Raw genomic sequence first — 11,689 nt, forward strand, 5'->3', positions numbered from 1 at the left:
TGTTCATTACTGCTCTGTTTCACTGAGAGCCGCAGAGCGCCGCTCCTCAGTCCCAGTGTGTCCTCGTTTCTCAGAGCCAGTTACAGGTTAAACTCCCACTGAGATATAATTACACAGTCACGCTTTTAATTAAACATTTAACAGAACGTTCTCATATTTTACAGTTAATTCCTATCAAATTCGTCAAAATCCCTGCCCCATAAAAGCCCGGCTATAATGATATAGACTGTCATCAGTCAGGGGTGAAGAGCAGAGGGTCTGAACCCCCCCAAAGAATTCAGATAAAAAGAAATCCTCGGCTTGTCCGTACTGCAAACAGAGTTCTGCAGTGAAAACTCTCACAGCAATCGAAGGCACCCGCGCACCAGTTCCGAGGGTTACAGCCGCAGCCTCTTAATGTCCTCGCTTCGGAAGTCGATGCGAAGCGCCAGGACCTGACGCACCTCTGCCGGCGTCAGTCGCCACGTCAGGGGACCTGAATTAGTGCCCCAGTAATCCAAGATCTCAGTTACCTGCAGAAGAAATCGGTAAAGTAATAGTAACTTCAGTTATTTTTGGTGTTTTCTCCAGCTCACAACAGTATGACAGAAAGCACGAGTGGTCCACACTCTGTGGAAACCACATGAGCCCATTGTTCTTGTCATTTCTAAACATGCTATGAGACAAAAAGAATAAAAGAAATCCCAGTTGACAACGTGATACTGACTGGCGACTTCTTTGGGGAAAGGAATACCAAAAATTGACTTATACAGGGGAAAGAACTCCTGCATTTAAGCCAGCAGGCCACATTTCATTGCTGTATCAGGTAGGCTAAAGCCAGGTTAATGAAAGCAACTCGTAGCTAATGGTGTCCTGCTCAGGGTGTACCCCGCCTCTCACCCTATGACAGCTGGGATAGGCTCTAGCCCCCCTGCGACCTTAAATTGGATAAGCGGAAGAGAATGGATGGATAGCAGCTAAAGCTGTCACATAGATATTTCCCAATAGCAAAAACATTGTTAGTTACAATCCATCACTGGTGCTAAGCCCCCATAAATGGTGTGTGTGTTTCTAAAACAGTCTAAATTACCCGCTCAAGGTTGAGAATGGTGGCCATCTGTGTGAGGCGAGCGAACTTGTCTCTGATGGTCCAGGTTGTCACGGTTGTGAGGTACGCCACGAGAGACCGGAGCTCTTTATCAAACTGGAGCCCCCCGAGCTACAACAGAAAAGTCAAAAATAACGTCTGTGGGTGCGTTTTACGTACATGGCAACGTTCTTTTTTAGGACTATATGTTCTACATTGTGTCATAATTTATTTAGAGGTTATGTAAAAACATGGTGCACAAAAATAGGAAGAAGCTGCCGTGCCAGAAGGAAGCACCCTCTGCTACAGGCCTTTCTGAACTCATTAATAAATTATTGGAGGCCTTTCTTCACGGGAGTGTCAGTGACGTGACGCACAAGCAGCTCGCTGCCACCCAGTGGCCAAGCTAAGCGCCTCACCCTGCTGAACGAGCATTTGAGGACAGTCTTCTCCATTTCAATAGCTATCAGACTGGTCATCAGGCTGGTCAGCGTGTCGTAGATGACCGGGGAGAGGGCCATCTGGCGGGGAGTTCAGATCAGAAGACGAGAAGAGAAGTTTACTAAACAATGAGGAAGAGTATCTTTAGCCGGTAAACACAAAGTCAAATCTTAAAAGACACCTTAAACTCTGTCATCAGCTGCTCCAAGTTGACGATGAGCTGCTGCACCCAGGGGTCATTAGCTTCATAGTCATTAAACTCCTCCTGTGAGGGATGCAGACAGTTGCAGCAAGACGTTCTGTAACCTCTGATTTATTCGTGTGCAGAAAGGTGAAAGCGTTACCTCCTCTATGTTATGTGAGATGGACAGGAAGCTGCTGATCCAGGGTTTGACCTGAGGCTTTATGGCTGTTGTGTTTAGCTCCGTCAGACCCTCCTGTGAAAGAAAACCAAAGACAAAACCTTAAAAAATAAATAAATAAATTCTTAGTTCTTTCCATTTCTCTTTATTCTGGAAGCACACGGGTTGTGGGCTTGTCATGTTTTCACGGGATACTGGGATACCCCGGGAGCACGAGGTCTGTTATTTTAGTAACTGACTGGGTGCTCTATGCTGTTCCAGTCTTTGCCTTCTCCAGCGCCAACACGAAGCAAAAACTTGTTTCTGGGATGCATTTTCTGGAATCATAAGCACCGTGTGGAGCAGGTGCGATCGGCTTCATTGGAGCCGGATGTCAGGCAGCCACGCCCGGAGTATCCCCGGGGTTACACAACAACGACACGCACCTCCTCGAAAACAGGGCTTTATTAAAAGATCTCATTAAAGCTGCGCTTCTAGATCTCCTGTGACTTGTTAAATAAATAAGAGCTCTCCCTCCACGGCGCTCTCTGGTCTAACAACAGTTCTCCATCCTGAGGCTCCCACTCCAATTAAGAAAATATACAAGTCTGTGCAGACAAGCATGTGGTGTGTGTGTGTGTCTGCGTGCACGTCCAACCTGTAATAGATCTTTGAACTTTGTGGACGTGCTGACAAGGTCGGACAAACAGCTCTCAATCTTGGCTTGCTCTCCAGAGCCGACCCCCTGACTGAACAACTTGGAGCAGTCGTTCTGACCGGAAAGAAAATTGACATTTTTTTTTATTTCTGGGGAGAAAAATAAAAATAACGCGATGAACAGGAGAAAGGAAGAGCTGTGGCACAAACTCACCTCCAGGTTCCTCTTTAAAGTTGTGATGTTCTCACTGCACACCTCGACGTTATTCAGGGTCACCTGAGTGGGGGACGAGTGCAAATGAAGGATTCTTACAGCCAGCGTGACTCAGTCCTGCTTTAAAAACTATAATCTGCTGGAGATGAGGTATTTTGACATCTCCTGCCTCAGCTGGTAGTTATAAGCCTTTAAGTGTTTCTTAATTTCAATTTATAATGATATTAAAAAGGTTTTTGAAGTCGCTCTTGTTTTAACAAAGAGCCATTTTAAAAATTAAAGCGCTACTCACTTAGCTCATTCATTCGATTCCTCCTTTAAATTACTGCTGAGCTCTTTTTTAAAGGGCTTATACAGCAGATGTGAGCGATTCATTTATCTTACAGTCTGACAAAGATTTCTAAGGAACTGCTCTACGAGTGAGGCAAGTATTTCTGTGTCGAGCGGTCTCACCAAGAACGCAGCCTTGGCATCTTCGGTGCTCTCGATGCCCAGCGTGTTGAACTTGCCCTGCTGTAAGCTGCTCTGCATCAGACTGACCGCGCTGCTGACACCACGCTGGATGTCCTGCAGTGTTGTAGCCGGGAAGCCCTGCCGCAGCTTGTTATACAACACCTCCCTGACGGGTGAGAAGAGGCAGATGAGGCAGGAAAGGGGCACGTGTCAATGTAATAAATGTGTAAAACCAAACAAAACCAGGATTTTAAAGAGGTAGAAAATGAGCGAGCGACCTGAAGTCAGACTCCAGCACGGAGTTGGCGTGGTTGATCATCGCACAGAGGCAGTCGATGCTGGAACTCGATAAAGCTCTGCTGATGCACTTTTTCACAATGTAGAAACAGTCGTCCACCATGCTGCTGGTCAGCTGTCCCTTTTCGTATGTGTCCATAGCAACAGCCTGGGGGAGGAGAGGAGTTAATAACATGGTAACGAATAAATAAAAAACGTGAAGTTACTTTATACTACAGTAATAAGGTAACATAAACAGTAAAATGATAGAAAGTTACTCTTTTTTTCACTGTATAATATGCAAACGGTTTTTGTTTCGAATGTGTGCACAGATTTATGCACAATGTGTGCATAAGTAATAAAAACAGGAGGTTTTTAGGGAATTAACAAAAACTTTATAATTACAGGACAGTCTGGGCGATGAGCTACCAGAATTTTCTTATAAATGTAGACACAAAGAGTGGTGCTGACAGATTTCTTTCATTTACTCAAACGCATTAAAAAAAAAAAAAAAGTAGAAAAATTAGCTCTAAAGATGAAATGGCATTTTTTCTAATATTATATTTTTGTATTTATATTGAGATATCTTAGGTATTTAATGTGTAGTTAACACAGGGGTATTTTTACTTGTCCGGCCCATCTAAGATCAAAGTGTATGTTGCCTCTGATGTAAAATGAGCAACTTGACTTTATCATACAGTAGCACAAGCATTCACAAGGTACGGCTGTCGTTACCGTTGCTCTTCTACAAGTTTGGGCTAAAGAGAAACTTTAAACTGTTCCAGAAACATGAGAAATATTTTATTTATAAGTCAGACATCCTGTTTGATACTCGGGTGTTAAAGAGTCAAGTTTTTGGATGCATGTTTGGAGTATATTCAGATCTTGTCTACAAATATTACATTTTGTTTTTAAAAATGTCACTATAGCCATTTCATTGCCAGACCTGCGAGTCATCAAACACATGTAAAATTACTGTCACATTCAGGACACGACTGAATGAGAATCAGTCTGTCTGTCTATTTATAATTAGCATATGCTGAAATGTCCTCATTTTTCTACTGTATGTAAGGCACAGAGCTTCTGCACGGCCAGGGTGGACAACCAGGGGATGAATGTGGAGTAAAACTACGTTAAATTAATGCACATAACTGTTTCAGGAAAAGTAAACAAACAGGAAATTGCTGATCTATCCGGCTGACCTGTCTTTTTGTATTACACGAGCACCGCCGAGCCTTTTTTTCATCACTAATCATAAATGAGAAACAGTTGATGTGTGAAGTTTTTGGGCATTCTAAAGTGCAGGGAAAAGGTTAAGAAACCCTGATGAAGGAAATATGTATGCTCTGAACTGTTCCACTAGGGAAAGCTGTAAACCTTTTTCAAGAGAGAAGCAAAGCATTTGCTCAGGAGTGACGATAGCTTAAAACCCCCAACAAAAACACAAACTCCAAGAAGCAGATGGTGTTAAATTTTTAAATAAAATGTTTAAATTTAAAATGTCCACTGCTTTAAAAAAATACAACCTTTTGAAATTGAATAAATCTTTTTGACACAGCCTGTATTTATTGCCAATTAACCTTTAGCAATACCTTCACAGCCCACCAGGGGGCTGCAGGCCACACCTTGGGACTCATCTGCTCTCTGGTAATCTAAGCAATTTTTAATGTTTGCAGTGAAATCACAGGTAAATTCAAGTAAGAAAATGCTGATGAATTTGCACGTAAAAACAGCCTGTTGCCTTTTTTAAAAATCCCTCATATTCTCTTTCCCTTTCTAAAACAGATGTGTACATTACCCACAATGCAACATGACCACCACAGTTTGGTCTGTCATCTGAGTGCATTATACTATCAGCAGCTAATGTAGCCTGAAGCAGAGATGAGGGTGACCTGCAGGATTTAAGCTTCTTTTTTTTTTTTTTTACCTCAGACTCGACATGTACAGCTCCCTGCACATCCACAGAAATGTTACACAACCTTTTCACGTTTGTGTCAGTGCAGCGGACACATAAACAGTCTTCGATGAGTGAACTGAGTCTTTGAAGTACAGAAATAACACTGCACTCAGCTGACCTTGTTGACAGACTCTCTCATGTAGTACTCTTCCATGGGAATGTAATAACCAATCAGCTCCTGCATCGTTGTGCTCAGCAGGCAGTGTTTCAGCAGCTTCTCCACGTTCTGCTGATGCTCTGTGTGTTTAAACACGGAGGGGAAAACACACATTTTCAACTGCACACTTCTTTACATTCACATTTGAATTAAAAAAAGAAAAGAAAAAGAAAATCACACATGAAGCTACCCTGCGTGATGCTCTGAGCGTCCCCAACTTCAAAGTCGGCCATCACGCGGCGACGTAGAAAGCGCAGGTAGAGCTCCGCCCTCGCGTTCATCAGAGTGACTTCTGCCAGGACGGGATCCAGCTCCCTGTTTGCGGAAGGAAGAGGTATAAACAAAAATATAAACCCTCAAACATGTAGGAAATGCAGCATCCCGCTTAGACAAACACACGCACCTTGGCTCGATCCTCTCCCCTGGAACACTCTTCATCATGCTGCTTTGGACGACCTGAAACTAAAGAGCAGATTCAAGGTCACAGCCGGGTCAGGGACGCAGTGAAAGCAACCATGTGACGCAGCGCCGGCGTCTCACACACACCTTGGTGTGGTATCCTCTCTGCTGGATGAAGCTGTCAACTATTTTCTGGGCCTGGCGATCACATTCCTGCTGCAGGTGAGTGATGAGCGTGTACAAATGGCCTGGACCGTAGTACGTCTCTACGATTGGCTGATGGGTCTCCACAACGCGAGCGATACCTGTGAACGCAAACCAGCACACGGGTGGAGAGAGCATGCAAAGGGGAATTCAGGCAGACACGCACAGTCTGTGTTTTCTCACCTTCCAGCAGCAGCGTTAGCGTGTCTGCAAATATCAGCAGAGCTCTCTTCTCACCCAGATCTGCTCCAGTCGCTAGCAGCAGGTTCTCCTCAGCTTTGGAGGCAAGCTGTGTGAGAGTGTGTGAATCAAAATGGCATATTGTAGCAGACTAAAATACATGACTCAAATCAGGATAAACTGAAATTACAAGTGTGATGAAATGCATAAATAGGAGACAAAAAGAAAATATGCACCTCGACTAAGGCCACTATTACAGCCACAACTGCCCTCATGTCACTCAAACTAGCTGCTATGTTAAAAATATGAATCTTTATGTACAAAAACCTAATAAACAGATAAGCATCCCCGCATTTAGAATCAATGTGTGACTACTTGTGCCTTTTTAAACCATACTATTTCCTTCCTTTGTGGTTGAAAATCACTGTCATAGAGCGACCAATGGCTGGCACGCCAAGCCAGCATACAGGAGGCGAAGTTAGTTTCCATATCTGTGAGTCCGCTGAGGTCTACTTGGGTCTGCGTGACGTACCTGCCTTTTTAAATTTTTTTATAATGGCATCCATGTGGACTACACTACAACAACACCAATTACACATGTGTTACATTACAATAACTGTACGTCTGTAGTCTCTGCAGCTGTCTGTGTTCACAACAAAGTAAAATCCCCACCGGTGAACCCATTCTGGTTTGCTGGCAGGTGACCTTCATCAGTAAACCAGACAACTTTTAACTGATCACTGGTGAAGAACCCAACCCCAAACCTATCCTTTGAAGAAAAGCAAAACATTTAAGGAAAAATAGAAAAGAAATTTATGATGCATAAATAACACACAATAGCATAAGTCTACAGTTAGGGTCACCACCTATGATGAGTTATGCTTAATTTTGTGCTACCGCTGTCTGTGTATTTGCTTATGGAGAGCCTTGCAGACAGGTGTTTTCAACCACCGGTTGTAAAGCGGGCTGGAACACTGAAGGGAGCAGCAGTGAAAATCACCGGGAACGAGAACAGCGAGAAACAAACACCAAAGATTAAAAAATATAGCATGAAAAGCACAAACAGCGGCTGCAGTGGCACTTTTCTCTGTTTTTAACTCTCGGTTTCACTTCAGCTCTTTGAACGTTATAACTTTACTTGTCTCCTTGGCTGGCTGACAGATGAAGAGTGGTCCATTGACGGGCTGTTCCACATACTTTGGACACTCTCTCATGGACTGCCAATGTGCTATCACCGCTGAATTGTAATGTCCCCATTAAGCCAAATCTGGATCCACATCCCCCCCTAATTTTCATCCACACACACGGAACCAGCCAGCATGCACGGATCTCTCTTTATGTTTAAGTGGTTTGTGATTAATGAGATTCAGCTTTCTTTAAGTTAAAGCAGCAAATATAAAGGACCTGTTTTCATTACTGACCTGACTGCAGAGATACTGGCCAAATCGAGCGAGGCCTTGCTGGTGGAGGCCAAGAAGAGGGAAGATCTTGAAAAACCTTTCCACCTGTGCCAGGTCGACTGCTGCTACGGCTTCATCAAGCTTCTCTGCAACAATGACCTTTAGTTTCTGCTCTGCTTCCTGCAGTAGGACCAGACTGGCGTCCACAGCGCTGCCTGTGCAGACGTGATGAAATGGTAGTGTTAGTGTATCTTTGTGGCACTTACCCAAACCTTAATGTAACGACTTTAACTGCTATATGGAGCTTTATTTTTCAAATCAACTGTAACTGCATTTTCCATTTGCTTAATTAACCCTAAGCCTGCAGTTTAAGATTGCATACTGATGTAGAACAAGAGGCTCCATACTTTCTTCTCCCTGCCTGCTCAGCTCGATAACGGACTGGTCCAGAGACAGGTATCGATGGATGTGAGCAGCAGCCTGTTCGTAATCTTCATTACGCAGAGCTGTCTGCACCCCGTCTGTGCAGAATTTCAGGTCGAGGATATCATCGGCACGCTGGATGACGTTATATAGCCGCGTCTGAGGGAAATCAAATGAGATACATGTTCAGAAATCAAAGCTGTTTTGACCCAGAAGGAGTCACGCCTAGAAAATGAACCTGGTATCAAAATGATGGCCTAAAAGGAGACCTTTCACATGCTAACATCTTTTATTGACGTTCAAAGATGGTTGTAAATTTCATGAAGCCATCTCCTGTCCTTATAAAGTTACAAGGTCTCCAAAATCCTGTAACAAGTACGGTAAAAAATACTATGTTTTGCATACTTCAAAGGTACAAGTTTGTTGGTTTTAAATTTGCAAGTTATAGTCACAAAAAAAAAAAAAAAAAAAAAAAAAGAGCAAAACAAAAACTGCTGATTTTGAGCGGGTCTGATGGAGGTGCTTTAAAATGTATGCATGCTCACCTTTGCCAGGTCTAGTTGTCGTACTTTACGGCTGACGTTTTCAGCCAGGCTGCAGGTAAAAGTGATCATGCCCGACAGCTGGCTGGCGTCTCCTCCAATCAGCTGGAGGTTGGGTCTGCAGAGCAAAGAGAGAAAGCATTTTTTTTCTCAGTACAACACATTACAGATTAGCATTTAAATACTTTAGACCAGCAGCTGATTTTGTGTGTACCCCATCCTGTGTAGTGCCAGCATTTTAGTGTGAATGGCCCCCTCCTGCCCTACCAGTCTGTCCAGCTCTGTTTCCACCTCTTTCTGCAATAAAAACAAAACAAAGACCAGTTTTTTTCTTTATAGAGTTCCCACAACTCACATTACTTTATCCACACTTCATTAGGTACAACTGCTCATTTATCCAAATATTTAATCAGGCAATCACATTCAGTTCATCTAGCCATGTAGATGTAACTAAGACAGCCTACTTAAGTTCAAATGACTATCAGAATGGGGACAAAAGGTGAATTAAGTTATTTTCAGCATGGGATGGTTGTGTCAGACAGGTATGAGTATTACAGAAACTACAGATCCACTGAGATTTTTCCACATAACCATCTCTAAAGTTTACAGAGATTGGTTTGAAGAACAGGAAATATCCAGTGAGCAGCAGATCTCTGGGAGAAAATACCTTGCCAATTCCAGAGGTCAAAGGAGAATGGGCTTCAAGCTGATGGGAAGGCAACAGTAATTGAAATAATCATTTGAAGAAGAACCTACAACAGCAGTCCTGTCAGCATCACCAAAACTGGAGCACAGAACACTGGAACAACGCTGCCTCGTCTGATGAGTCTCAGTTTCTGCCCCAACATTCAGACAGTACACTGTAAATTCAGGTCTACTTAAGGGTAAATTGGTCCATCTCTGTCATCATATACCATGACTGATGAGACAAACACCGTAGAGCGTTTTCATGTTATCATTTCCCATCTTGCATATTCACATTGCTGATTGGCTGTATTTGACTTAAGGACACGTGTTTCTCGAAAGTCTGGTTTTTATCTGATGGGTGCGAAAAACGCAGGATGCTGGAGTAGGTATCGATCCAATATCAATATTAGTTTTGGAATCGACACTAGATATTTGGATCGATCTGCCCACCTCTAAAAGGCGGTAAAGGAGTTATGTATGTAAGTAGGAGCTTGTTGAATATAAACACATTAAAACTTAATGAAAAAACGAAGCGACAACAAATACTGGGAAACAACTGATAGCAGGAAGAAGGCGCTCCATGGTGATTTAACAGGAAAAACAATAAATATGAAGTGACACGGTGCATGACTGCATTCCTACTGATGACAGTAAACTATTATTAAAGCTTGCTGTTTTTGTGAATATCTATTAAAGCAGACATCCTTCTCAGCAGCGGTTTGAGGAGCGCCTGTTAAGTTTACGTGGATGACGACAGCACCTGTATGTCGCAAACAAACCACCGTCAGCGGCCATTGGTACGAACCTCCTCCTCGCAGAGCTGCTGGTAAATTTTCTCCAGGTCCTCCAGCTCCGTCAGGGCGGAGATGGTGTCCATACTCACAGAGGACAGAGAGTTGGAGTCGCATCTTCTCGCTGTTATGGGTCCACCGTCAGCCATCTTCCGCCACCGGAACAGGACACAGAAGCCAACGTCATCATTTTTGTTACTACTCCCCGTGATTAGTCTGCCAGGCAGCGTTTCGGCGCATTATTATCGGGTCTTTAGAGAAGACGAACTCGTCTTAAAATCATAACCGTGTCGACAACGTTATATTTAACCAAGTATAATATAAATATATAAATTTTATTACATATTAAAGTCTGTTAGTGGTGAGGATAGGTCAGCATTTTTACACAAGTGCCTGACAACTGTAACTCGGGGAGAAACTTTTCACGTACCACCACGCATGCTCACAAACCCACAGCACCGAAACTGGTCCCCTAGAGGGCGCTACTGCGACACTTCTCAGTGAACGGAGAGACCGTATGGGGCTAAAACTACGGAAGGAAATTGGTGTATAAAGGTTTACAGACGCATATGAGATGATGTACAAGCATAAACCAAGATTTATTTAATCAAGTACACATTTTAATAACATCTAATTATTTGCTAAAAATGTGAATGAACAAAAGCAGTTTTGTGGCTCTCAAGTTTGCTTAATGAAAAGAGAAAATTTCTGTATTAACTTGATAATAGTTTACGGTAGAGGGTTAAATGTAATGCATAGACCAGCACACGTCACCACCATTATTGTATATTGTCCTGGAAAGCCATTGGCAGATCATCCCCACCTACTATGGTATTAAAAACATATTTTTATGTCTGAGCTATATGATATTCTTGGTATCTTTAAAGGGAAAAGTTAACTGAAAGTTGCTTTTTGTGGCTTTGCAAGGTGAGATGGGGTCCTGGATTAAATACCAGGATGAAGCCGTAACAAAAGAAACCCAAACAAACCACTGCACACCTATTGTTTTCAAATTTTCATATTTTACTAGAACAAATTCAGAGCATTTTGTGTTTTAAGCAATGCTGGCTGCATTCATCAAAGTTAAAATCAAGAGACTTGCTGCTCTCTGGAAAACAGCAGGAGCCCTTCTCTTTCCTGCTGGAGTTCTTCCCATTTCTTCTGTAGTTCTTCCTTTTCCTTCTGCAGCTCCTCTCGCTGTCTACTTAAGTCGTTGGCTTCCTCCTGCTGTGCTTTCCTCAGAGACTCGATTTGCTCCCTCTCTGCTGCTGCCTCTCTGGCACTAGCTGCACGCAGCTTCTCCAGCAGCTCCCTCTGATGCTCCAGAGTCCGAGCCTCCTCCTTCTGCGTTCTCCTCAGAGCTTCTATCAGCTCTCTCTCCCTCTTGAGCGTACGCTTTTCTCCTTCAGACATCTTCAATGCACCTGCAAGAGGAGAAGGACTCAGGTTTAGGCTCATTACAGCCTCCAGCACAGTGGAAACCTGGAAAACAGGACTGAAG

General features: G+C 43.2%; 2 protein-coding genes across 2 annotated transcripts in view; both read right to left on the reverse strand.

Annotated features, from left to right (window-relative positions):
- Positions 1 to 104: 104 nt before the first annotated feature.
- cog4 (component of oligomeric golgi complex 4) lies at positions 105 to 10,598 on the reverse strand. The gene is made up of 19 exons (XM_005741667.2): positions 10,203 to 10,598; positions 8,925 to 9,007; positions 8,714 to 8,828; positions 8,153 to 8,327; positions 7,767 to 7,960; positions 6,349 to 6,454; positions 6,109 to 6,266; positions 5,966 to 6,024; positions 5,753 to 5,877; positions 5,524 to 5,642; positions 3,451 to 3,617; positions 3,173 to 3,338; positions 2,720 to 2,782; positions 2,507 to 2,620; positions 1,852 to 1,944; positions 1,689 to 1,772; positions 1,486 to 1,587; positions 1,070 to 1,198; positions 105 to 512 (listed from the first exon to the last, which is right to left on the reverse strand). Exons 1-19 carry the CDS (start codon positions 10,335 to 10,337, stop codon positions 378 to 380), a joined length of 2,322 nt encoding a protein of 773 aa, XP_005741724.1. The 5' UTR covers positions 10,338 to 10,598; the 3' UTR covers positions 105 to 377.
- Positions 10,599 to 11,195: 597 nt separating this feature from the next.
- The window catches only part of LOC102210553 (uncharacterized), an 8,267-nt gene continuing 7,773 nt past the window's right edge, over positions 11,196 to 11,689 (reverse strand). Inside the window, exon 4 of the mRNA XM_005741671.1 lies at positions 11,196 to 11,612. Coding sequence (XP_005741728.1) covers positions 11,278 to 11,612 — 335 coding nt within the window. The 3' untranslated portion in view covers positions 11,196 to 11,277. The remainder of the gene's footprint in view (positions 11,613 to 11,689) is intronic.

This window comes from Pundamilia nyererei, unplaced genomic scaffold (genome assembly GCF_000239375.1).
Source record: "Pundamilia nyererei isolate P.nyererei 1_Seehausen unplaced genomic scaffold, PunNye1.0 scaffold00112, whole genome shotgun sequence".
Classification (NCBI taxonomy): domain Eukaryota; kingdom Metazoa; phylum Chordata; class Actinopteri; order Cichliformes; family Cichlidae; genus Pundamilia; species Pundamilia nyererei.